This window comes from Trichomycterus rosablanca, chromosome 19 (genome assembly GCF_030014385.1).
Source record: "Trichomycterus rosablanca isolate fTriRos1 chromosome 19, fTriRos1.hap1, whole genome shotgun sequence".
Lineage (NCBI taxonomy): Eukaryota > Metazoa > Chordata > Actinopteri > Siluriformes > Trichomycteridae > Trichomycterus > Trichomycterus rosablanca.
In genome coordinates this window covers 8,083,962-8,110,961 of record NC_086006.1, presented here as the reverse complement: position 1 = coordinate 8,110,961, position 27,000 = coordinate 8,083,962, and the positions used below count along the sequence as shown (strand labels likewise).

Here is a 27,000-nt window from a genome sequence, read left to right as displayed (position 1 = left end):
TTATTATTATTATTGTTATATTTATTTTATTTCTATTAGTGATGGACACACTGATCTAAAGACAAAGTGTTACATTTTATTATTATTATTTTATTATTGTATTTATTATATTTCTATTGTATTTCTATTAGTGATAAAGACACACTAAACTAAAGACAAAGTGTTACATTTACATTTACATTTTCAGCATTTAGCAGACGCTTTTATCCAAAGCGACTTACACAATGAGCGGAACACGATGAGTAATTGAGGGTTAAGGGTCTTGCTCAGGGACCCAACAGTGGCAACTCGGTGGTGGCGGGGCTTGAACCGGCAACTTTCTGTTTACTAGTCCAGTACCTTAACCACTGAGCTATCACTGGCCAAGTGTTAAATTGAATATTATTATTATTATTTACTTATTAAAATTACTACTTAATTCATTTTCACAACCCCTTTCATCTTGGTCATGGAGGTGGGTTCTTTGTCACCTGGAGAATAATACATACAGACAGCAACCAAGGATCAAACTCAGGGTTTCAGGACCTGTTTCTGTGCACCACCCACTGTACCAGTATGCTTCCGTAATAACTTCATTTTACTTTTATTTCACTTGTCATGGTAGGGGTCATGGTAGGTCCAGCTTCCTCTGAATCACTGGGCGCAATGCAGTACCACACCCCAGGCAGGACGCCAATCCATCATGGGGTCTCGGCCATTACCCCTCAGACATAGCCGCTCATATCTGTTTGTAGATGCCTGACTGGCTGATAGCACCACTGGGGATTAGAAACCTGGATCCCAGCTGTAGTGGGTGAATATACACCCTCCTAGGATGCAGTCGGGTCTCCAGCAGCAGATTGGCTACGCTAAATTGGGACAAAAAGGGATTAAAGTGCATTAAAAAAAAGAAACACAATAGACAGTCCTTGTCGTGGCAGTCTCTGGCTCCTAACAAAAAGGGGCTACAAAGAATATGGTATGAATATGGAACCCAGGTTGTCACTAACCATGTTGCTGCTATTATTATTATTGTTATTTTTAATGCTATAATGATGATGAGAATGATGTTATTATTTATAAAATCAAGCTTTTGGTTCTGTAATAAATACAGCTAATAGAGCTCAGCTCTATGCAGATGGGTTTAATCCCTGCCATTAGTCCAATCCCAGTTTAATCACGCTATCTAATCTTGATGTCTTGCTATTAGAGTCGATGCCCACTGGAGGGGCTCAGGCCCACCAACAGGATCAAAAGGAAGAAGATGATGAAGAGGATCAGGGGGAGGAGTTTCAGTTTGATGATAGCGATGAAGAAAACAAAACACCCACAAACTCTGGTGAAGTAAAAAAGTCTACAAGTCGTCCTGAGAAGGAACTTCAGGAGATTCCCACAGACTCAGAAGCACTTTATAGTCAAGCAGTGAATCATGTTAGTCAGAAGCAGAAAACGAATGTGGGGACCTCTGCTGGTCAGGAGTGCCCAAGCGTTCCTCAAAATCCACATATAACAATACCAGGTAAGTGATTCCATTATTTAACCATTGTGTTTTGGATGTCATTGTGAGATGTCTGCAGGAGAATAAACATTCAAATATCATGTTGTGTTTTATTTTTTTTAATTTAGACATGGTAACCAGGCAGTCTCCTGATGGGTAAGTGTCTTGATTTACAGCTGGGTAAATGTCTTGATTTATGGCTTATGTCATGTGACTGCAAAGATAGCTACTGCTACAGCCATAATTTATATATTATAACTCATAAAGGTTTATTATTGACTTTTCACTATCAGCTGTGTTCCTACTTTTAGTTCCCGTAGCTGACAAAAGATTATAATGTGTGCCTTTATTTTGTCCCTATACCATACTTATGTATAGCAACCTGGTCCCTAACCTGTTCTTGTGCTTCCCAACCTGTCCTTATATCGTTTGTTCACCGAACCCATATCCATCGAAACTTTTCTGTCTTTACATACTATCAAACCCCTCCCGTCCCTAAGTAAGTGAATGCGCATCACACTCATCCAAAAATATAAGTCCAAGACTACAGTCGGCACTGGAGGGTTAAATTTTGGGGAAAAAAATGTTACCTGGTCCAAAGAGTCCCAATTTCTGCAAAAATCTATGACCCTGTCCTTACTTGTGTCAACAGTTCAGTCAGTTCATTGGTAAAATTGTGTGCAGAATGTCTTTCTGGCACCCCATAATACACCACAATATTTGAATGACATTGACTCTCTGATGGCTTTTGCTGACCTTGTGCATCCCTCTATGGCCAATTTTCCCATCTTATAATGGCTAATTCAATGCCATTTCAAAAACCAGCCTGACTAGTCACCTAGTCACCTGATCTGGATCTAATAGAGCACCTTTGCGATAAACAAGAAATGAAAAGCATGAACATGCAGCTGATAATACTGTAGTTATTACACGGACCAGCATCAGTGAATGTCACACCTCATGAAATAAACACAATGTCATAAGCACAATGTTTCTAATAAAGTGACCCATGAGTGTATATTTTATTATTCATATTGTAGCCAACTCAAACTCTTTTAAAGATCTTTTTGTCATTGACCTGTAAACTATTTGTATTTGTCAAAGTCCTTATTTTTAAATAATAGAAATAACATCAAAAGTGTGGGTGGTGATGCAGTAAACTGCTCTCGCCCACTACCACTGGAATTTAGGTTTTAAATCTCTTAGTGGTTCAAATCTCCCAGTCGGTCAGGTGTCTACATACAGATATGAAAGTCTTATCGAGAAAGATGGCCAAGGCCACTAAATGGATTGCCGTCCTGTCCTGGGAACTGCATCCCGCCAAGTGATTCTGGGAAACCAAATCCACTATGACCATGACCAAGATGTAACATGACCAAGTGGTAAAGATAAAATCTTCTGACCAGTCAGATTGGATAATTTAGTTAGCTGTGCCATGTTAAAACAGATCAGTTTGGAAAAACTCAGTAGTGTTACTTTTTTTAATTAATGACCATTGTTTGAAATATTTCAGGAATTTGGAATCTGCTGAATTTGAAGTTACTCAAGCGACATGGAAGAAAAACACACCCACACATGAAGGTATTGCTATTTCCTGTTTTACAACTAACAATCTTGCTTTATTTTCTGAGTATTTAAAGGGAAATATATCTATCACCCTCTTCCAGTCTGTGTTCAGCTCTGTGTCTTTGACCTCCAGGTTTACCTGAATGCTACTATACGCCGGTCAGAAAGAAAGGTGCTGACATGCACATGTCTGGTAAAACAGGTCTGTGGTTCTGTCACAAAAAAAATCCAAAATCAAATCCACCTGAATGATCCAGCACCTTCAAATCCTTTCAGTCTGTGTTCAGCTCTGTGTCTTTAATCTCCAGGTTTACCTGAATGCTACTATACACCTGTCAGAAAGAAAGGTTCTCAGATGCACATGTCTGGTAAAACAGGTCTGTGGTTTTGTCACTGAAGTCCGAAATCAAATCCACTTAAATGATCCAGCAGATTCAAATCAAAACGAATATCCTAAACTAATCAAAACCAGATGCTGCATGAGCTCATTCCAAAACCATTCAACTTCAGCATCACTATTCATAATACAGAGATCGAATTTCTTCAGAATGTTTAAACTTGTGTTTATACATGTTTTTGCTTACTGAAAATCCAGTCCGATTTTTTCTTGTTTGCTCAGATGTTCAGTACTTTAAAAAGTTACTCCCCCTTCTGATTGCATTTTGTTGCATAAATGGCACTAAATGATTTCACATCATTAAATAAAACAATATGCTTCCTAATTTTTTTTTTGCACCAGTCGATTGTTTTTTTTTTCATCTACCTTCAATGTCAGTGTCAGTAAAATGGGGAAAACTGGCACTGAGAATTTACTGTGTGTTGATTGATACCTGATCTGACAAATTATGCATGTAACTCATAAATAATCCTAAATAAATAATAAGGTTGAAGTCAAAGTTTACATACACTTGTATTTTTTCCCAATCTAATAATTGCCAATTGTGCTGGTTGGGACACCCAGCCATGTCGATAATACCATCTGGGATTTGAACTTGGGTGCTTGAGGTCTCAGAAACCCCCAAAATTCAGTTTTTAAACCCTGACAATTTCATAAACACAGCAATTAAATTTGCTCGTCTTAGATAAATGGGGTCAATTTTTAAGTCACTGAAAAACTTATCCCAAAACTCTAATATCTCATAAGTGTATGTACCTTTACGTTCAACTATATACAAGGGATCTTCAAAAAGTTTCCTCAATTGTATATTTCCATTGGAAACAGTGAGGGTGGGAGGGAGTAGTAATGGGTTGTGTCTGAGTCACTGAGAGAGAGCTTATAGTCTGGATTTAGTGCCATCTAATTTCCACCTTTTTGGATGCTCAAAAAGCTTTAAGGGGAAGAAGATTTTCATGTGATGATGATGTGAAAGCAGCAGTACATCAGTAGCTATGGGCTCAACCATAAACATTTTTTGCTGATGGCATCAAATAGTTGGTACAACGCTGGGAAAAATTATTTGTTCATTTGTTTTTAAAATTCTTAATAAATAGAGTTTAAAAAAGTGCAGAAACGTTTTGAAGAACCCTCGTATTATCCTTAAAAAATTAATTTAATTAGGGCTGCATTTAGTATTAAGCTATTGATTGAGCTTAATACATAACAGCTCTGTCAAATTAGGGTTGGGCAATATGATGATAGAATTCTTAAACTGCAAAATAATAATTTCATTTCATTTTTATTAACCACTTTATCCTGGTCGCTGTGGGTCTGTTTTAATGGAAAGGGAAACCCTGGACAGGGCACCAATCCATTGCATGATTTCGGCCATCCCTCCCTCAGACATAGCTGTCTGTGTAGACACCCAGCCGGTTAACAGTACAACTGAGTTACGAACCCTGCAGTAAAGGGCTAGTGTAATAGACTCACCACCCGACTGCACCACCCGAGCACTACTATATAGTAATATAATAATAATACATTTATATGTTTATATTAAAGGTAATCAATTACCTTTGCTCCAATAGATGTCACTTAAGACCTTAAATGGATAAATGGAAGGCACAGTGTAACCCTCTGTGAGAGTCAGTAAGAGGCAGGTGATAAGAAACAGCCGGTGAAGGGTGTGTCGCAGGCGGGTGCTGGAGCCAATCCCAGCTTTTCAATGGCCGCAAGGCACACAGTAACATCCTGGACGGGGCGCCAGTCCATTGCAGGGCAGACACACATACACACACACGCACACACATACACACACCCAATCACCTAGAGGGCAATTCAGTGTCTCCAATTAACCTGACTGCATGTTTTTGGACTGTGGGAGGAAACCGGAGCTCCCGGAGAAAACCCATGCAGACATGGGGAGAACATCCAAACTCTGCACAGATAGGACCCGGACCGCCCTGCCTGGGGATCGAACCCAGGACCTTCTTGCTGTGAGGTGACAGTGCTACCCACCAAGCCACCGTGTCGCCCCTGCTAAATGCTAAATTTTCATCATATTACCCGCTCCTAATATGAAGCAGTGTTCTGAGTGAAGTGTGTGTGTGTTCAGTTCATGCAACAGCTCTCTCACAGGAATGGGTCAGTGTGGTTTCAGAGCTCACACTGCGACTACACAAAGGTACATGTCTTCCAAAACTAGGAAATGTGCTTCCTGTGTTTCACTATTGTAGCCACAGATCTAGGTCAGGGGTTCTCAACCTGTGGGCCATGTGCCACTTGCAGTTCTTTGGGCCTATGATTTCCATACGTTTATGCATGTATGTGTCCACTGTTGCCAGTAGTTGAGAACCACTGCCCTAGGTGTATTTTTAATTGCAACGCTTCCTTACTCTTTTGCAGCAGAAGCAGATGTTAACCTAAGTATCTTCGGTGCTTAACACAACTATGCTGATGCAGTGGTTTTGAAGCCTTTGTTTAGTGTTTCTGGAATGATCCTTGAGTTTTAAGAGTACCAAATGGTCAGACCATAATTCCATCTGCTGACACCTGTAATCTGAGTTTAGATTATTAATTTGGGGGTGTAAAAACTATAATATTGATTAGCTTGTGTTAGTGCTCGTTTGGCCATACCTTGTAAATATGCTTATCTATTTTATTAATGCATTTTCTCCCTTTTTCTCCTAATTTAGTGTAGCCAATTAGTCTTCCGTTGCTGTGGACGGTATATTCGCCTCACACACGCTTCTGTACTCAGTACACTGACCCCCTTCTATTTGACCATACCTTGGTAGATTTGTATATAAGGCCAGTCTCGGGCACAGAGAGTCACACACTGATTTCCGCTTTCCTCCCCTTCTGTACAGGCACCTCAGGCTACAAAGCAGAGTCCTTACACAGCGCCGAAGACCGCACCCACTTTATAGTTCAGTCTTTTCCCACACAGCAGACTATTGGTCAATGTTGTCTGCTGCAGGCACTGCCAATTGTGCCTGCTAGGGGCGCCCAACCGACCAGTAGCAGAGCTGAGACTCGAATCCCGCTGCGCCACACCTTGTGAATATACTTATATCCATATAAATAGGGCTGGTTTAACCTATTCAATTACACAGAACAGTGGTCTCCTGCCACCCTCTCTAAAGATGAAAGTGCAGCTTGTGTTGATGCCAATTGATTCAATTTGCCGCTGACACTGAAGAAGCTTTTAGCAATAAGCAGCTTTGCAGCTTCTTCTCACACTGAGATCGATACATACAATGTCATGTTGGTTTAATGAATACCTCGGTCAGTTTAATAGCTACTGCTTTTAACTATGAAATCAATATTGTTCAGTGGTTTGGACCACACACTCTTTATCTGACTTAACATCCTGGAATGTTAAAACAAAAGCACAGACTGTCCATTGAGAGCTGCAAGAGGTGGACAAAATTTTAGAAACTGACAGTGTGAGCCAGTGTTTGCTTTACATCCTGGAATGCTGGGATCCAAAGTCCTGAATGGTTTGTTGGACTATTCTTTATGACGAATATCCATCAGTTCTTTGATGTATGGATGAGGGAGGATGTGACTCCCTTTTCACTGCATGATACATTATGTATCCTAATCCAGAACTATCCGTGCCCTACCCAATAGGTTAAAGTGTTAATATTAGGCTCCATTTGCACATGGGTACCTATCAAAGTAGTTGGAGTTCATTAAAGATTGAGAGCTACAAGAACTGGGCCAGATTTCAGAAATGGATAACAGTACATGATTGGAGTGTGGGCTACTGTCTGATTTACCTCCTGGAATGCTGGGATCCAAAGTCCTGAATGGTTTGTTGGACTATTCTTTAAGACAAAAATCTATCAGTTCTTTGATGGATGAGGGAGGATGTGACTTCATTTTCCAAATTCAGAGCTATCCAATGCTATACCTGATGGTTCCATTTGCACCATTTATGGGTACCTATAAGAAGTAGTTGGAGTTCGTTAAAGATGAGGATGTGACAGTATTACTGACTTTCCCTATGGGATTAATAAAGTAATCTATCTATTCTCCACGAGACACAGAGAGCAAAAACACAATCATGGCTGCAGTAGCATTTTTTGTTTTTCCATGGCACTGCTTTAATAAAATCTATTGCAACTGGGCTTTAAATATGCCGCTTGTATTGTCTCAGTACAGTGATGATTCTGTGACGATTGTTTTGACAAATCAGTGGTTTCTCATTCCCTCCATACCTCCCAGTGTCTAGTCTGACGATGGGTCCCAGGTTAAGAAAGGTAACCAAATTTGGCACTGGTACTTAAATAAACTATGGCTCACATGACAATGGAAACAAGCCCTAATTTAAAAAAAAGTGCTGTACCAAAGAGTACTGTGCCACAGAAAGGGCCCATTATTTTATAGTCTCCACCCCAGAACTTCCCATAAAGGTTTAATATCTTTAACAGCCGTTTAAATAGAAGATAAAGGGAATTTGGCAGTGTGAATGGGGGCATTGTCATTCCAATAGGAATTAGTTGACTCATTGTTGCCCATACCACTATTGATCCTTCACTGTACTGAACTGGCCACCAACATTGTGGGTTGAAAACATATTCTGGCTTCCTTCAAACCAAAGTGTATATGATAAATATGATAAAACTTGACTTATCAGACCAGAACAACCCTTCTTATTGTAACACTAAGCCTCTGTGTGCTCTGATGTGCCACACCCCCTCTCCATGAGCACACTCTCTGCCCCAGCTCATCTGATTGGTTCCGCTGGACTAATTAGCTCCAGCTGCCCTCTATTAAAGAGGACAGCAGGAAAATACACTTGAGGAACTATTTTGGCTTTGTTGGACTTCTTAACAGCTCTCTGTTGGTATATGTAAGCTCTGTTAATGCTCTAGTTCATAGTCATGTTCCTAGCTCTTGTTCATAGTCATGTTCCTAGTTCTTGTTCATAGTCATGTTCCTAGCTCTTGTTCATAGTCATGTTCCTAGTTCTTGTTCATAGTCCTGTTACTAGTTCTTGTTCATAGTCATGTTTCTGGCCTTGATTGTTTAGCTCTTGCTCCTAGCCATGTTGTGTGTGTTTGTTTAGCCTTAGTTTTCCCGTTTAGCCTTAGTTAGTAGGTTTAGCCTTAGTCAGCTGTGTTTTGTTTAGTTTGGTTTGGCGTTGTTTGTTCTTGTTTGTCTTTTGTTTCTAATAAATCTTGCTTCAGTTTACATCTCTGCGATTGTGTCTGCCCTCTTTGTCTCAGCCTTAGCCCCGCGTAACACATAGCTTAAAGTTTCACTTAAATCTTAGACTTTAGGTGTTTGGCCTTGTTGAAACCCTGTTAGATGCCTTATGTTGCTTAGTTTAAGCTCATTTATAGCTGATACCTGTGTGTGTGTGTGTGTGTGTGTACACTTTTAAAATTTAAAATGTGTGTTTGTAGCTGTGATTTATGTACTTTACTATTAAACCCCATTTTTATTATGTCAACCACCTGTACACCAAACGGATGCTAATTAAAAATGAAGACCTGCTCTGATTTAAGACCATGTACTAATTCGACTGTCTCTCCTTTTACAGGAAAGCTTTTATCTGAAACTGAGACTGACCCACCTTCATCCTTATCAGAAATGAACCAAACTCCTCCTTCTGATTCTGAAGTGATTTACGATGACGTTCCTTGTGAGAACATTCTCTCTCCTGGTGAAGGTCAGGGCCCAGCTTCAAACTTCCTACACACCATTCCAAATATATCCCACATGAAATGTTTACACAGTCAGGCAACATCATCTCAGTGTCTGTACTTTCAAATAAACTTGTTTCACATATTTCTATAGACTTCTTTTTGCCTCGATTACTCATATTACATTAAATACTAATATCTGCAAAAAGTTTCTCACTTTTATATTTTTGTTGGACATGAGCGAGAGAGCTTACAGTTCGGGTTTAGTGCCACCGATTTTCACTTTTTTGGACCACTCAAAGAAGCTTTAGGGGGACAAAGATTTTCATGTGATAAGGTGAAAGCAGCGGTGGCTACATGCTCAACCAAAAAAAATTTTTTGCTGATGGCATTAAAAAGTTGGTACAATGCTGGAAAAATGCATTAGAAGGTGACCATGTAGACTAGTTGGATAATGATGGATTTAGTTTTGTGGAATTTCTTAATAGAGTTTAAAAAGTGCTTTTTGAAGAACCCTTGTAATATTAGCCTACATTTACGGCGTTTAGCAGATAGTGTATCACAAAAGTGAGTACACCCCTCACATTTCTGCAAATATTTTATTATATCTTTTCATGGGACAACACTAAGTTATATCCAAGTTTTATTTCTATAGAGTAGTCAGTGTACAACTTGTATAGCAGTGTAGATTTACTGTCTTCTGAAAATAACTCAACACACAGCCATTAATGTCTAAATGGCTGGCAACATAAGTGAGTACACCCCACAGTGTCCAAATTGTGCCCAAAGTGTCAATATTTTGTGTGACCACCATTATTATCCAGCACTGCCTTAACCCTCCTGGGCATGGAATTCACCAGAGCTGCACAGGTTGCTACTGGAATCCTCTTCCACTCCTCCATGATGACATCACGGAGCTGGTGGATGTTAGACACCTTGAACTCCTCCACCTTCCACTTGAGGATGCGCCACAGGTGCTCAATTGGGTTTAGTCCATCACCTTTACCTTCAGCTTCCTCAGCAAGGCAGTTGTCATCTTGGAGGTTGTGTTTGGGGTCGTTATCCTGTTGGAAAACTGCCATGAGGCCCAGTTTTCGAAGGGAGGGGATCATGCTCTGTTTCAGAATGTCACAGTACATGTTGGAATTCATGTTTCCCTCAATGAACCACAGCTCCCCAGTGCCACACTCATGCAGCCCAAGACCATGATGCTACCACCACCATGCTTGACTGTAGGCAAGATACAGTTGTCTTGGTACTTCTCACCAGGGCGCCGCCACACATGCTGGACACCATCTGAGCCAAACAAGTTTATCTTGGTCTCGTCAGACCACAGGGCATTCCCGTAATCCATGTTCTTGGACTGCTTGTTTTCAGCAAACTGTTTGCGGGCTTTCTTGTGCGTCAGCTTCCTTCTGGGATGACGACCATGCAGACCGAGTTGATGCAGTGTGCGGCGTATGGTCTGAGCACTGACAGGCTGACCTCCCACGTCTTCAACCTCTGCAGCAATGCTGGCAGCACTCATGTGTCTATTTTTTAAAGCCAACCTCTGGATATGACGCCGAACACGTGGACTCAACTTCTTTGGTCGACCCTGGCGAAGCCTGTTCCGAGTGGAACCTGTCCTGGAAAACCGCTGTATGACCTTGGCCACCATGCTGTAGCTCAGTTTCAGGGTGTTAGCAATCATCTTATAGCCCAGGCCATCTTTGTGGAGAGCAACAATTCTATTTCTCACATCCTCAGAGAGTTCTTTGCCATGAGGTGCCATGTTGAATATCCAGTGGCCAGTATGAGAGAATTGTACCCAAAACACCAAATTTAACAGCCCTGCTCCCCATTTACACCTGGGACCTTGACACATGACACCAGGGCGGGACAACGACACATTTGGGCACAATTTGGACATGTTCACTGTGGGGTGTACTCACTTATGTTGCCAGCCATTTAGACATTAATGGCTGTGTTGAGTTATTTTCAGAAGACAGTAAATCTACACTGCTATACAAGTTGTACACTGACTACTCTTAAGTTATATCCAAGTTTCATGTCTATAGTGTTGTCCCATGAAAAGATATAATGAAATATTTGCAGAAATGTGAGGGGTGTACTCACTTTTGTGATACACTGTACTTTTATCCAAAGCGACTTACAGTTGAGACAGTATACAATCAAGCAACTGAGGGTTAAGGGCCTTGCTCAAGGGCAGTGGCAACCTGGCAGTGGTGAGGCTTGATCTGGCAACCTTCTGATAACTGGACCAGTACCCTAATCACTAGGCTACAGCTGCCCTTATCTTAATTAATATTACCTGAAATACAAACCTTAATTGATGCTCTACGATATAAGACTACTTATATCAATCAAGGACTGAGTTATCGTGTGTTTTAAAGAAAACAAATGATGAAATTGTGTCATGCCAAATATACACTGATCAGGCATAACATCATGACCACCTTCCTAATATTGTGTCGGCCCCTTTTTTGCTGCCAAAACAGCTCTGACCCCTTCGAGGCATGGACTCCACTAGACCCCGGAAGGTGTGCTGTGTTATATGGCACCAAGATGTTAGCAGCAGATCCTTTAACTTCTGTAAGTTGCGAGGTGGGGCCTCCATGGATCGGACTTGTTTGTCCGGCACATCCCACAGATGCTCGGTTGGATTGAGATCTGGGGAATTTGGAGGCCAAGTCAACACCTCAAACTCATTGTTGTGCTCCTCAAACCATTCCTGAAGCATTTTTGCTTTGTGGCAGGGTGCGTTATCCTGCTGAAAGAGGCCACAGCCATCAGGGAATACCGTTTCCATGAAAGGGTGTATATGGTCTGTATCAACGCTTAGGTAGGTGGTACGTGTCAAAGTAACATCCAGATGGATGGCAGGACCCAAGGTTTCCCAGGAGAATATTGCCCAAAGCATCACTCTGCTTCCGTCGGCTTGCCTTCTTCCCATATGAAGAGATAATCAGTGTTATTCACTTCACCTGTCAGTGGTCATAATGTTATGCCTGGTCAGTGTATAACAGTTAGGTTTAGCTATTATGTCTGTACAATCATTGGGCATTTTATGAGCTTCACCTACCATAAACACTGGATTCAAAAAGTATTCAGACCTGAATTTTTACACTTTCTTGGGTTTATTGGATTTTATACCTATTAGATATTTAAATTTGTCCTTTTTACCCATCAATCTAAACATAATTACTCATAAGGATGAAGTCAAAACGCACTTTTATGCTCATTATTGCTAAAGAGTGTTTGTTTAAGTCAACATAGCCCTTCTGTCAGCATGAACACCTCATCATCAAGGTGTTTCTATGCACAGAACGGCAGCTTACAAAATGTAATTCTGTAAAAAATAATAGATCATCAGCAGTTTTTAACATCTGGCAACATCCAAATCCTTTTTTATTTGGATGTTCGATGTATGAGTAAGAGAGACTAAATAAATACGTTTTAGTACCAAGAGGATTGTTTATGTTGGCTCGATTAAGACTGGAAATTCTGAGCTAGAGGTCTGTTTGTTGCACTGTTTCCTGTCAGAGATGATCCTTTTCCTGAGTTCCAAGTACAGTATATTGAAATGTTCACAACAGTAAAGTGTTTGGATACTTTGTGTTAATTCCTGGACAGACAGAGACCTGCGGTATGCATGTAAACATGCTTTCTAGACCTTGCTAAATCCCCAAACTGCAGGTCTCTGTCTGTCCAGGAAGGAAAGTCGCTGATCATGCACTATGGTATTTAAAGCACTGGCTATGCCTGGCCTAAGAACCGCCCTGCGTCAGAAGAGCCGTTTCATAGCTGTATTTCCTGTTTTGCATGCAGATAATGAAACAATCTACGAGGATGTGCACAGGACCGACGACTCGGCAGGGATGCATGATAACGGGTGGAGCTCCAGTGAGTTCGAGAGTTATGACGAGCACTCTGACACCGAGACCAAGCAGTCGACCCGCAGCAAGGTAAGAACATGCATGAGAAACATTCTAATGGCTGATGTCTTTGTTACTCTGGGGCATTTTAGGGATGGTGACATGTCAATGACTTGCTGATGGGGGTGCTGCTTAGAGTGTCTTTTTCAGACTTTTTAATATTAATATAATACACTTGAACAGTGGTTCTCAACCAGGGGGCTAAGAGGGCCTCAGTGAGCCCAGCAAGACGGTCCTGGGTTCGATTCCCAGGTGGGCCGGTCCGGGTCCTAAAACATTCAGCCAGGCTAATTGTCCTATAGGTACCTAACCGCTAGGATGCATAAACCAGTGCATTGTAGTGCCGGTCACAAGCCCGGATACAGTGTATCACAAAAGTGAGTACACCCCTCAAATTTTTGCAAATATTTCATTATATATTTTCATGGGACAACACTATAGACATGAAACTTGGATATAACTTAGAGTAGTCAGTGTACAACTTGTATAGCAGTGTAGATTTACTGTCTTCTGAAAATAACTCAACACACAGCCATTAATGTCTAAATAGCTGGCAACATAAGTGAGTACACCCCACAGTGAACATGTCCAAATTGTGCCCAAATGTGTCGTAGTCCCTCCCTGGTGTCATGTGTCAAGGTCCCAGGTGTAAATGGGGAGCAGGGCTGTTAAATTTGGTGTTTTGGGTACAATTCTCTCATACTGGCCACTGGATATTCAACATGGCACCTCATGGCAAAGAACTCTCTGAGGATGTGAGAAATAGAATTGTTGCTCTCCACAAAGATGGCCTGGGCTATAAGAAGATTGCTAACACCCTGAAACTGAGCTACAGCATGGTGGCCAAGGTCATACAGCAATTTTCCAGGACAGGTTCCACTCGGAACAGGCTTCGCCAGGGTCGACCAAAGAAGTTGAGTCCGCGTGTTCGGCGTCATATCCAGAGGTTGGCTTTAAAAAATAGACACATGAGTGCTGCCAGCATTGCTGCAGAGGTTGAAGACGTGGGAGGTCAGCCTGTCAGTGCTCAGACCATACGCCGCACACTGCATCAACTCAGTCTGAATGGTCGTCATCCCAGAAGGAAGCTGACGCACAAGAAAGCCAGCAAACAGTTTGCTGAAAACAAGCAGTCCAAGAACATGGATTACTGGAATGCCCTGTGGTCTGACGAGACCAAGATAAACTTGTTTGGCTCAGATGGTGTCCAGCATGTGTGGCGGCGCCCTGGTGAGAAGTACCAAGACAACTGTATCTTGCCTACAGTCAAGCATGGTGGTGGTAGCATCATGGTCTTGGGCTGCATGAGTGTTGCTGGCACTGGGGAGCTGCAGTTCATTGAGGGAAACATGAATTTCAACATGTACTGTGACATTCTGAAACAGAGCATGATCCCCTCCCTTCGAAAACTGGGCCTCATGGCAGTTTTCCAACAAGATAACGACCCCAAACACAACCTCCAAGATGACAACTGCCTTGCTGAGGAAGCTGAAGGTAAAGGTGATGGACTAAACCCAATTGAGCACCTGTGGCGCATCCTCAAGTGGAAGGTGGAGGAGTTCAAGGTGTCTAACATCCACCAGCTCCGTGATGTCATCATGGAGGAGTGGAAGAGGATTCCAGTAGCAACCTGTGCAGCTCTGGTGAATTCCATGCCCAGGAGGGTTAAGGCAGTGCTGGATAATAATGGTGGTCACACAAAATATTGACACTTTGGGCACAATTTGGACATGTTCACTGTGGGGTGTACTCACTTATGTTGCCAGCCATTTAGACATTAATGGCTGTGTGTTGAGTTATTTTCAGAAGACAGTAAATCTACACTGCTATACAAGTTGTACACTGACTACTCTAAGTTATATCCAAGTTTCATGTCTATAGTGTTGTCCCATGAAAAGATATAATGAAATATTTGCAGAAATGTGAGGGGTGTACTCACTTTTGTGATACACTGTAAATAAGGCGTAAAAACTGTACCAAATCAATAATGCGGATCACGATCCCCCGGCGACCCCTAACTGGAGCAGCCGGGGAAATAGATAGAGTTAGCGATGTCATGAAGATCTATTTTAAGCTGCTTGTAGCCTATGTTGGGTCTTCGGGAATGGACACATATTTGATTTGCCCACCACAAAAGTGCAGAGGTCAGTGGATGGGAGGGAATGTTGGACAGGGTCTCTTCCTGCTTCCGCCGCAATACTCGATCTTCTGGACTGGTCCGGGGGTCTGTAGGAGTGGGTGGGGGAGTCACATAGAGAATAACGTGGCTCTCCAAACATAATATGGCTCAGTGAGGGCAGTGGCGCCCCCAGAAATTTTTCATAGGGGTGGCCAGATGGATCCACTGAAAATCTTGGGGTGGCCCACCAAAACGAAAAGTCATAACTCTATTTCAGGAAGTCTATTATTGGAGTATACAGATTAGCTGATAACTAATTATCTGAGGTGTATAGACTAATACGGTACAAATAACATTTTACTGTACAACAACAATCCTGCACCAGAGAAACGAGACCACGATTAGCTGATGCTTTCTGTGAGGCAAACTCACCTGCACAGTACACCGTGCAGCATGGTGTTCGGAATGTGATACAGCGATGGCGGGTGGCGGCCTGCATTTTTATTTTTACATGAACTGTTGTAAAAATATACATCATTGACTGAAATGGACAGCACCTAATGAAATAAGAGAAATAAGCATATTATGCATATGCGAATCAATTCTCCGAGGGGAAGGGGGGGCAGCAATCTTATAAGGCTGGCAGTGGCAAAATCCCCCATAACCCCCGCCCCCCATTGAGGGTGCCGCTGAGTAAGGGAACCCAAGGCTGGCAGGTGATAAGAAGTGGCTGTTGATTTGGTGTCTCCTGGGAAAGGGTGAGTGAGTCTGTCGCTCCTTGGCCAGAACAGAGGCAGTGCAAGCAGCAGTGGAGTTGGAATTGGAAATGACTAGATGGGGCAAAAAAGTATGGGGTAAAAAGATATGATTTGGACATTGTAGATGAATCTGAAGTTGTGCTGGATTTGCTCTTTGATTAGGTGTTATTGGTTAATCCTAAAGTATGGGGGCACACCTGTGGTTTGGAAAACCCTATACCATATGCCACCCACACAAAAGTATTACCTCCTTATTAGCTCTTAATACAGCCTCGTTTAACACTACATTCTGATCATTTCTGATCTTGGACACAAGAGGGCAATATAGCCCTGCTGTCCAACAGATTCCAGGACTTAAGGTGTATTACTACATGGTCTGCACACATCACTTGGAAGTGTGTGGTTCTATTATAATTTTTAAATGAGGAAGGGGTGTTATTGTACTGTATCAGTGGATTTTTTCCCACTCAGCAACCTCTTTCAGTTCTTCCTTCCTGAGTTTCCCCTGTTCCTCTCCTGCTGTTGTTCGTTATAGTCTTTCCTTTGCTCCTGTGTCAGCATTGCAGATTAGCGTTTTCTTCACAGATTCTTTGTCATGCATGATCTTGACTGAAAACAGGCACAGAAACCCCTTACTAACCCAGTCAGTGGATCCAGAACTGATTCATACTCTGTTGCTTCTGTGTGTAATTTGTATCTTAATGAGATGACAATGGAATAAAAAAAAATCACCACCTAATGTTGCTAATACTGTATTTAATTGATCACACTTTGATTGATTGATCTTAAGCATGTGATTGTCTGCATGTCTTGCTTTCACTTGAATGATCTCAGTTTCCTCATTTGCCCTCCTCTGTGTCGTACCTTCGTCTCTGTCTACATGTTGATTGCAATCACCAACCCTATTGGGCATGTGGCAATGGCAATGGCAATGACTAGCTTTCCCCTGATGTTCGGCGGCTAAAGGAGCGTTGTGCCCGGACCAAGCGCGAACTGGCCATGCGGTTAGGGGCTCGGGACGTCAGCCAGTTCAAACAGGCCTATGACATCAAGGTATGCTTTTTTTTCAGGGAATTGTTTATTGTTGCATTTATTTAAGTCTGTAATGCAGGTGTGGTTGAACTGTTTGTAATTACACTATATGGCTAAAAGTATGTGCACACCCACTGCTAACAGGTGTATAAAATTAATTCTATAAAAAAAATTACATGCCTCCAGCTTTGTGGAAACAGTATGGTATGACTGTGCCATTATACACATTGAAATTAAGGTACTTGACTAGTAATCATAAGGTTGCTGGTTTAAGCCCCACCACTGCCAGGTTGCTGCTGTTGGGCCCTTGAGCAAGGCATTTAACCATCAATTGCTCAAACTGTATGCTGCTAAATGCCGTAAATGTAAATATATTTAGAATGTTACTAAATTAACATGAAATTAACATAATAAGCGGATGGCACGGTGGCTCGGTGGGTAGCACAGTCTGGGATTGATCTCCAGACGGGCGGTCCGGGTCCTTTCTGTGTGGAGTTTGCATGTTCTCCCCGTGTCTGAGCGGGTTTCCTCCAGGAGCTCCGGTTTCCTCCCACAGTCCAAAAACATGCAGTCAGGTTAATTGGAGACCCCAATTAACACCCCCCGGCAACTCTGATTGGATAAGCGCTTAAGAAAGTGAGTGAGAATCCAAGAGCAAAAGTCTCCTCTTTAGTGTTGACTATATGAAATACCCTGTAATCTAATTAGTACTGTTGCTGTACTCTGTAAAAGTCAGCATCCTGCAAAGATTACACCAAGAGCACAAAGTACAAATAGAATAAATAGAATCCAAGGGCAAGTTTTGCAAGTTGATCAGCAACTATTGCTGCTAGCGGTTAATAAATCTAAAGGTTTTTCTATTACCTCTCTCAGCCATGTGTAATTAAAAAATCCAATAATTGCAATAGGTTGCAACTGTATTGGTTAAATAAAATCAGTGAAAAAGGGAATCAGGCTCAGTCATCTTTCCTCTTGCACAATGATCAGGTTTCTTTTTTAAGTTTACTTCCCAGTGAAAATGAAACCGTAGAAATGCCCCAAGCACAAACCGAATCAAACATGAGGGACCTACAGAGTGACTTTGCCCCGGCGGCTGTACACGCTGTTCTTTATAAAGGATCAAACTTTTTTATGCTTCTCCTCTGAAGTGCAGATGTACATTTCCTCTCTTACAGGTTCAACGACTCATGAAAGCTGCCCGGATTGGCACTAAAGATGGACTGGAAAAGACTAAAATAGCCATGATGCGGAAAGTGTCCTATCTGAATAAAAAAGAAAGCACAGGTTTGCAGATTTTTGTGCTTTTTTGATGATTCAGTAATAGAGCAGGAAAGTGGAAGTTGCTTGGGCATTTGTCTGTTTTCTATTTTTACTTGAACTTTAGCCATGAAATAACATTAAATGTTGGACAGTTTGTAGCTACAAGTATTATTTAAATATTGCAGCATTAATTTGATATTTCATATTCTATGATATACAGCATTGTTGATAAAATTCTAATTCATATTTTTGTGTGATTTACATTTACATTCTCACCATTTAGCAGACGTCTTAATCCAAAGCGACTTACAGTACTGTGATAATATACAGTCTAAGCAATTGAGGGTTAGTGGCCTTGCTCAAGAACCCAACAGTGGCAACCTGTGACCTTTCAATTACTAGTCCAGTGATTTTAACCACTAGGCTACGACTGCCCATGCATTTTCTAGATAAACAGGCATGTTTTACTTATATTAAGCATTTTAATCAGTTAGTGGTATGAATTAATTATTTGATTAAAATACTCCAAACGTAAGTTAAATAATTATTAATAGAGACGGCATGTCTCATCTTTTATTAATTAAAGCTACACTAGACAATCTCTGGTGCCCATGAGCTTATGTAATTAATTAAGGCAGTTTTCCCCCTCCAGCTGTGTTGTCCTGACCAACAGCATTGCCTACTGAATGTAACTAAATTTATTCATTCATTTATTCATTCATTCTGTGGGTCTGATTAATTGGGCAAAATACAGGAAACACTATGGGCAGGTCGTATTAGCCAGTCCATCACGTGTAATTAAATGATCATTACAATTATTTTGATTATTTTGGATATTATATGCTAAAAAAAAAGTGAACAGATTTTTCATTGACTGGGTACCATATGAGAAGCTTTGCTGTAAAGTGGACTTAAAAGATAGTCATGGACTGCTGATGTCACAGTTTGTGGTGTAACTTCAATACACAGCACAGCCTACTTTAATAGTTGAATGTAAATCTAGAACATCCAGCAACGGTGCAACACGTCATGCTCTGTCTCAATGACAAAAATACCTGCCTGTGTTTTGACGCACAACCCTCCCAACAGAGTCGTGTCCACAGAGTCGTGTTTTTAGCTGCTTTAGACTTCGACATCTTTGACATTTTGACTAAGCGATTGCTAACCTCATACTGCAAATTAACCAGTAAACACGAGGCACTTGAATGCTACACGAATTAAAAATGTTAAATCGCTAAACACACACCTTAAATTTTGAAGTTCACTGCAATTTGAATATTACAGGCTCAGTGACATAATTTTCACGGCTGTGAATTAGGTAGTCCCTTAGGTATAACATCTGAGCTTCATTGCTCAGTTTGATATTCATTCATTTCATTCTTACAATTGTTTCATGTGTTACTGTGTTATCTTCAATTTTGTAATAGATGCTTAATAGACACAATAGGTCATCTATAAAACAGGGATAACCAGATACTGCTGCAACAGCACTGCACCAGTGACTCCTTCTGACTGGTAAAGGAATACAGTGTGCACAGTGTTATCCTTCATACTGTATATGTCAGAGCTCTTTGTAAGAATCTGCCTTGGTGGATGTTTTAATTCTGCTTAATAGTGACTTCACACTTATTAAAGGGGGGTGTGTGCTAGTCTGTGGTTTTGCAGTTCAAAATTTGCAACGGAACAGGAAACGACTAAATTGGAAGAAAAAACAGGAAATAAAGAAGAGACAAAAAAAGAAGCTGATGGTAGCTGGTGTGTGATGGAGAGACTCTGTTGGTAAAATAAAATGAACAGTTAGTAGAATTGGACAGAAAGGAGATTAATGGTAGAGATTCATTATTGAATTAAAATGTATTTTGATGCAGATGACACAGGAGATGAGTTTGGTTACCTGGATGTGAATGTTTGTGAAGTGAAGCACCCACCACCTCAGCTTGGTCCCATGCCAGAGGGCCTCAGCAGCCACCAGGTGTGTATGTGTATGTGTTTGTGTCTAAGCTTCTGTGCCAAACCATATTGAACGTGTACAGTTTGTGTTCTTATTGTAGCAATTTTTTTTCAGACTGTAAGGCGTCATATTCTTGGATCTATTATCCAGAGTGAGATAAGCTACTTGGACTCTCTTAAAAGGATCCTGCAGGTAGATGCACTTGTTTTACACTTTATTATTATCATTATTATTGTAATAAAATATGCACCAGGTGTTCAGTGGTGCCCATCATAATCGTATATTATGATTTCTTCTCAGGATTACCAGCAGCCTTTACTGGAAGCTGAACCGCGTATCCTGAGCACGAGAAAGATCCAGCCCATATTCTATCGTGTAAAGGAGATCCTACAGTGCCATGTCATGTTCCGGATCGCCCTGGCCTCACGTGTGGCTGAGTGGGACCAAACAGAGACCATCGGGGACCTCTTTGCAGCCTCTGTGAGTGTCAAGTGTCATTAAACAAGTCTGTCCACTCAGGGTTTAGATTGTTAAGTTCTCAGGTTGCTAATGCAGGTTCTTTCTGTGTGGAGTTTGCATGTTCTCCCCGTGTCTGCGTGGGTTTCCTCCGGGAGCTCCGGTTTACTCCCACAGTCCAAAAACATGCAGTCAGGTTAATTGGGGACACTGAATTGCCCTATAGGTGAATGGGTGTGTGTGTATGTGTGTCTGCCCTGAAACGGACTGGCACCCCGTCCAGGGTGTTACTGTGTGCCTTGCGCCCATTGAAAACCTGGGATAGGCTCCAGCACCCCCCCTTCCCTGCGACCCTGATTGAATAAGCAGTTAAAAAAGTGACTGAGTGAGTGAGTTTTGAGCAGATGAGTTGTGCAGTTGTAGCCTAGCGGTTAAGGTACTGGACTAGTAATCGAAATCGCTGGTTCAAGCCTCACTACTGCCAGGTTGTCACTGTTGGGCCCTTAAGCAAGGCCCTTAACCCTTGATTGCTTAGACAGTGTGGATAAACTTTGGATAAAACTGTAATGTAAATGTAAAATGTAATTAGAGTACAGAACAGTAAAGCAGTGTGTAGCGCAGGAAGGGCCTGGGTTTGATTCCCTGGCCAGGTAGTCAGGGAGTGTGAAGTTTGCATGTTCTCCATGTCCATGTGGGTTTCCTCCAGGTGCTCTGGTTTCCTCACACAGTCCAATACATCCAGTCAGACTATTTGGAACTGTGTGTGTATTAAATATAAATGTGTGTGAGTGTATTTGACCTGTAATAAACTCTGGGGTGTCTGGGTGTTTCCTGTCTTTTGCCCAATAAATCAGACCCACAACAACCCTGACCAGGATAAAATGATGGTAAAACAGACAATGAATAAATGAAAACTGTATGCTATGCAGCTCCAGTTCACATTTTGCTGACAAAACAGTGTCGCCGCACCCCCCAGCATATTTTGAGTGTCTTTATGTGTATGCAGATGTTATAAATCTCTTCTTCATCTTTTGCAGTTTTCAAAGTCGATGGTGCTAGACGTATACAGCGAATACGTCAACAACTTCACCAATGCCATGGCGCTCATCAAAAAAGCCTGCATGTCTAAACCAGCATTCCTGGAATTTCTCAAGGTGATTTTTTTAACATCTATATATCCCTAAGTAATCGAGTATCTGCTAACAGCTGCTTGATTTGTCCTACTTTCTAAGGTCCAATCATTTTTGGACTGTATTAAATCAGAAAAAATATACACAAGCCAAATGATTGATGTGTTGTTTTTGTGTTTGCATTTTAGAAGAGGCAGGCTGCCAGTACAGACAGGATCACTCTTTATGGGCTGATGGTAAAACCAATCCAACGTTTCCCACAGTTTATACTCCTCCTGCAGGTTAGTGCTCATACTTCTGCTCCTACTTCTTTTTTGATGGGTATGTAATGTGGGCTATTTTTTAACTTCAGAAAATTTATAATGAAAGGCAAGTGTTAATCTGATGTGCAGGTTGCACCAGGACATTAGTACACATGGTGAGAATAAGACTATGAGAAATAAAAAAAAAAAACATTAGAAGTGTGGACATACACCGATCAGCCATAACATTAAAACCACCTCCTTGTTTCTACACTCACTGTCATTTTATCAACTCCACTTACCATATAGAAGCACTTTGTAGTTCTACAAATACTGACTGTAGTCCATCTGTTTCTCTGCATGCTTTGTTAGCCCCCTTTCATGCTGTTCTTCAATGGTCAGTACTCTCCCATGACCATTTACATTTACATTTTAGGCATTTAGCAGACGCTTTTATCCAAAGTAACTTACAGTACTGTGACAGTATATTATCTAAGCAATTGAGGGTTAAGGGCCTCGTTTAGGGGCCCAACAGTGGAAACCTGGCAGTGGTGGGGCTTGAACCAGCAACCTCTAGATTACTAGCCCAGTACCCTAACTGCTAGGCTACAACTGCCTACACCTGTAGGACCACTACAGAGCAGGTATTATTTGGGTGGTGGATGATTCTCAGCACTGCAGTAACACTGACATGGTGGTGGTGTGTTAGTGTGTGTTGTGCTGGTATGAGTGGATAAGACACAGCAGCGCTGATGGAGTTTTTAAACACCTTACTGTCAATGTTGGACTGAGATTAGTCCACCAACCAAAATATCCAGCCAACAGCGCCCCATGGACAGCGTCCTGTGACCACTGATGAAGATCTAGAAGATGACCAACTCAAACAGCAGCAATAGATGAGCGACTTTACATCTACAAAGTGGACCAACTAGGTAGGAGTGTCTAATCAAGTGGACTGTGAGTGGACACTGCCAGCACAACACACACTAACACACCACCACCATGTCAGTGTCACTGCAGTGCTGAGAATGATCCACCACCTAAATAATACCTGCTCTGTAGTGGTGCTGTGGGGGTTGTCTCTTTGTCCATATTAAAGGGTTAGTTTGATTACACTTATTACAAATGTCATACAAAAAAGCTGGTTGTATATTCCCATAGAAATAGAAGATTAAAAGAAAACAAGATCAGTGGTTTCTTCCCTAGATGGTCTTTAAGGTCATGACTTTGTAAACACTTTTGGCCCAGACTTCTATACTGTAGGTCTATTATTACTGTACATGAATGCACTGACCAATAATGACACCCAGCTGATATAAAAATTAAGAACCAACGCTTTAGACTTTAGTGGAACAGAGAGATGTAGATGTGGCATAGAGGAAGCAGAATTGAGAAAGGGAAAACACAATGTTACACACATACTGAATAATCTGCACAGTGCCAACTGATTGGGTGGCTGCAGTTACCAGTGTACCTTCTGACTGTCTTTTATACTTCTCAGCATACTGGACATTATCTAATCATCTTTTCATCATATTCACTTTAATCTGCTCTGTCTGTCCATGCAAAATTCAGGGTTAAGCATAAGCAAATTCTCTCATCAAACCTCGTGACTTTTGCTGACTGCACCATAACTGTAAAAAAAAAAAAAAAAGGAGGGTGTGTAATCCTGCAGCTTATATAGCTGCTATGTGGCATGGCAATGGCAAATCAAATAGTAATGGTATACATTTACTGAAATAATTAATTTGCATTTTTTTGAGATTTGCAACAATACATTTGATGTTCACTATAAAGACAAAAGTATTTGGACACCTGACCATGAGGTTTGTATTAAATAGAGTGACCACTATGTGATCTTTTCAGTTGTAACAACAGCCAGGTTTCCCACAAGACCTGAAGTATGTCTGCTGGAATCTGTGCACATTTACTCCACTAAACAACAAAGCCACGCCACACATTTACTCCACGCCAACAAAGTCTCAATTGATGTTCTAGTGCATCCCAGAGCTGTTCGGTTGGGCTGAGGTCAGGGCTCTGTGCAGGCTCTGGAGTTTCTTTACACCAAGCTTTTCTTCATGGCTTTATAGAGCTTGCTTTGTGCACAGGGCCACAGTCATGATGGAACAGAAAGGGTCTTCTCTAAACTGTTGCTGCAAAGTATAATTAAGATAATTAATTTATTGCACTAAACTGTTCTGGCTAAAATACATCAACTAAAAAATTAGAATAGGTGTTCCAATACTTTTGTTCATATATTAACGTCTATATTGACATTTGTTTCATAGCACTAATTTGGGCGCTCAGGTGGCACAACTAAGTTAGATCTATTAAGTTAGATAGTTAGATGGTGCATTGGTAATGGGTTCAGGGTTCTTGTTCATGTATTTCTGCCTTGTGCCCATTGTTTCCGGGTAGTGTCAGACCCACCGCAATCCTGACCAGGATAAAGTTAGGGAAAGTGAATGAATGAATAAATTAATGAATGAAAATCTCCTCAATTAGTTATGTCTGTATATATAGATATATAACTCCTTTGTAGTCATAAAATACCAAAGCAAAACATAATGTTTGTTGTGTTGTGCTAGCCACAATCTATTTTTCACACAACAACCTCCAGGCCCCTCGATTTTAGCCCCTCAGAGCCCTTTATTTAATGTAATAAAGGTTTGTTTTGTTATTAAAGTTGACCTAGATGTAAAGGGAAAAAATGTTGTTAAGTTGACGATATATTTTTATTTAAAACTAAACTCAGCACAGAAGTTTGGAATTGTAACACTTCCACTCCCCCCGAACACCGATTTGAGGGCGCCCTTTAAATCACATCATGTTGGAGCGACCCTACAGATGGCTATCGTGGGCGTTCTTCTTCCAAATTCCCTGAGCAGGGGAAGCAGCCAAGGAGTGCTTTTCCTCACTAATTGGTTGCTTCTAACACACTTTTAATTTGACTAAAACTGTTTATTTTAATATGCTTTAATTTATTATTACCAGTTATATTCAGCTCCAGAATTATTACACAAATAAAGAAAACGGTCACAAGTCATTTTTACCATATTATCAACAAGTGGGCAAGTGTGTGTATTGAGTACACCAAGAGAACTGCACTAGCAGTGCACCATGTGCTTGACCCCTATGGTGAAGGCAGCTCTAAAGGCCGGGTGGCTCTGCTATGCCGTGAGAGGCGTTTTTCTGCCTTGGTTGGTCCACTAACAGGAACAGATCACTGCCAGTACAAATCAGTATGAATTTATTGCTCACCTCATCAGTATCACGGAACATTCCCACGCTAATAAATGTCACTTTTATATTGACAAATGCTTCATACATATGGCATGAGTGGATGCTAATTTGCCCTGTTAATTACAGCAGTAAAGTAAATCATATACTTTAGCCTTGTTAGCTATTAGATCTCAACCCTGTGAAAAATCACCATTATAAAAAACATAAATTAATGGAATATTTTTCTTTGTGCATGTTCTCTCTGTGTCTGTGTGGGTTTCCTCCAGGTGCTCCGGTTTACTCCCACAGTCCAAAAACATGCAGTCAGGTTAATTGGAGATACAAAATTACCCTATGTATGAGTGTGTATGTCGGTGTGTTTGCCCTGTGATTGCCCTCTGACTTTCGCCCAGTGAATAGAACCCACCGCTACCCTAAATAACAACAGCAGTGGTACAAGCAGACAATGAATGATTGAATGAATAAAACTCTGCATGTGTGTTTGTTTAGGACATGCTGAAGAACACTCCGCCGGGACATTGTGACAGGCTCCCACTGCAGCTGGCTTTGACTGAACTGGAGACGTTAGCCGAGAAGCTGAACGAGCAGAAGCGGCTAGCGGAGCAGATCTCTGAGATCCAGCAACTGGCACGAAGCAACAGCGATCGCGCCCTCAGCAAGGTCGTATACCAAGATTTGTGTTCTCTGCTGGGAAAGAACAATGTGTTATTCAGTACAAATAAGGAAGAAGTGGAGATGATGGATGGATGGATGGATGGATGGATGGATGGATGGATGGATGGATGGATGGATAGGTAGATGGATGGATGGGTAAATGGATGGATGGGTAAATGGATGGATGGATGATCTACGTAGATAGGTAGATAGATAGATCAAATTATCTGCTGTGCTTGAATGTTGTGGTATAGAAAATGCTGTATGACTTAAATGTTAACAAAAGTTTGAACTGATTGTGTCCACAGCAGCTGAACTCAGATCAGAAGAACCTGATTCTGTGTGAAACTCTGGTTGAGACGGTGTACGGTGAGAAGGGCCAGGTTATCAAATCAAAGGAACGCAAGGTCTTTCTCCTTAACGACATGCTAGTCTGTGCAAACATTAATCTTAAGTAAGTCACGTTTAATAATAACTACTATTAAAAACTGAGCAACTTTAAATCAGGGTTCTTCAAACTTCTTTTCAAGCGACCCACATCTATCTATCTATCCATCCATCCATCCGTCCATCCATCTGTCCATCCATCTAATCTATCTATATATTAAACAAGGTAGCCTAACTATATTCCACACACCATTTTTGTCTGGATACATCCTTGCTACTTTTTCTTACTATATTACCTCTTAAGTCACAGACTGTTATAGGTCTTGGTTTATCTGGCATTTTCTTGCAAGCAGTTGAATATAATACAACACATTAAAAAAATTAAACATTAAATAGCCATTTTCTGATATTAAACACTAGCCGAACATGACAGAGCAGAACATTAGCCAAACATTCACCTGTAATGCTGCTCATAGGCAAATTAAACATGTATGTAAATGTCTGAGTGGTACTTACATTAAGACAGTATGTGCAATTTCAGTAACAATCCACGTTATGCATGTAACTGCAATCTGAAAACAGAAAAACCTTAACAGAGATGCTAATATACTGTTACAATAGCACAATAATGTAATGGGTGTTGTTTGTATCCTTCACTTTTGTTGTTTTAAATGGCTATATCCTTCTTGTCTTGTATTAAATGTTGGTCTAGATATGTTGAAAGAGGTATTGAAAGCATCATCAATGAAACAAG

The 27,000-nt window shown here is 41.1% G+C and overlaps 1 protein-coding gene across 3 annotated transcripts in view; it reads left to right on the top strand.

Moving 5' to 3' along the window:
• Positions 1–27,000, top strand: part of arhgef10lb (Rho guanine nucleotide exchange factor (GEF) 10-like b) — a 71,222-nt gene that overhangs the window by 13,086 nt on the left and 31,136 nt on the right. Inside the window, exons 3-16 of one of the 3 annotated variants that reach the window (XM_063014852.1) lie at positions 1,190–1,498; positions 1,606–1,633; positions 2,991–3,058; positions 8,974–9,102; positions 12,908–13,044; positions 16,858–16,944; positions 18,099–18,207; positions 20,052–20,155; positions 20,249–20,326; positions 20,435–20,614; positions 21,628–21,744; positions 21,909–22,001; positions 25,695–25,865; positions 26,168–26,313. In XM_063014852.1, coding sequence (XP_062870922.1) covers positions 1,190–1,498; positions 1,606–1,633; positions 2,991–3,058; positions 8,974–9,102; positions 12,908–13,044; positions 16,858–16,944; positions 18,099–18,207; positions 20,052–20,155; positions 20,249–20,326; positions 20,435–20,614; positions 21,628–21,744; positions 21,909–22,001; positions 25,695–25,865; positions 26,168–26,313 — 1,756 coding nt within the window. Of the gene's footprint in view, positions 1–1,189; positions 1,499–1,605; positions 1,634–2,990; positions 3,059–8,973; positions 9,103–12,907; positions 13,045–16,830; positions 16,945–18,098; positions 18,208–20,051; positions 20,156–20,248; positions 20,327–20,434; positions 20,615–21,627; positions 21,745–21,908; positions 22,002–25,694; positions 25,866–26,167; positions 26,314–27,000 lie in introns of all 3 variants that reach the window. The other 2 variants (XM_063014851.1, XM_063014853.1) reach the window with 2 other exon arrangements.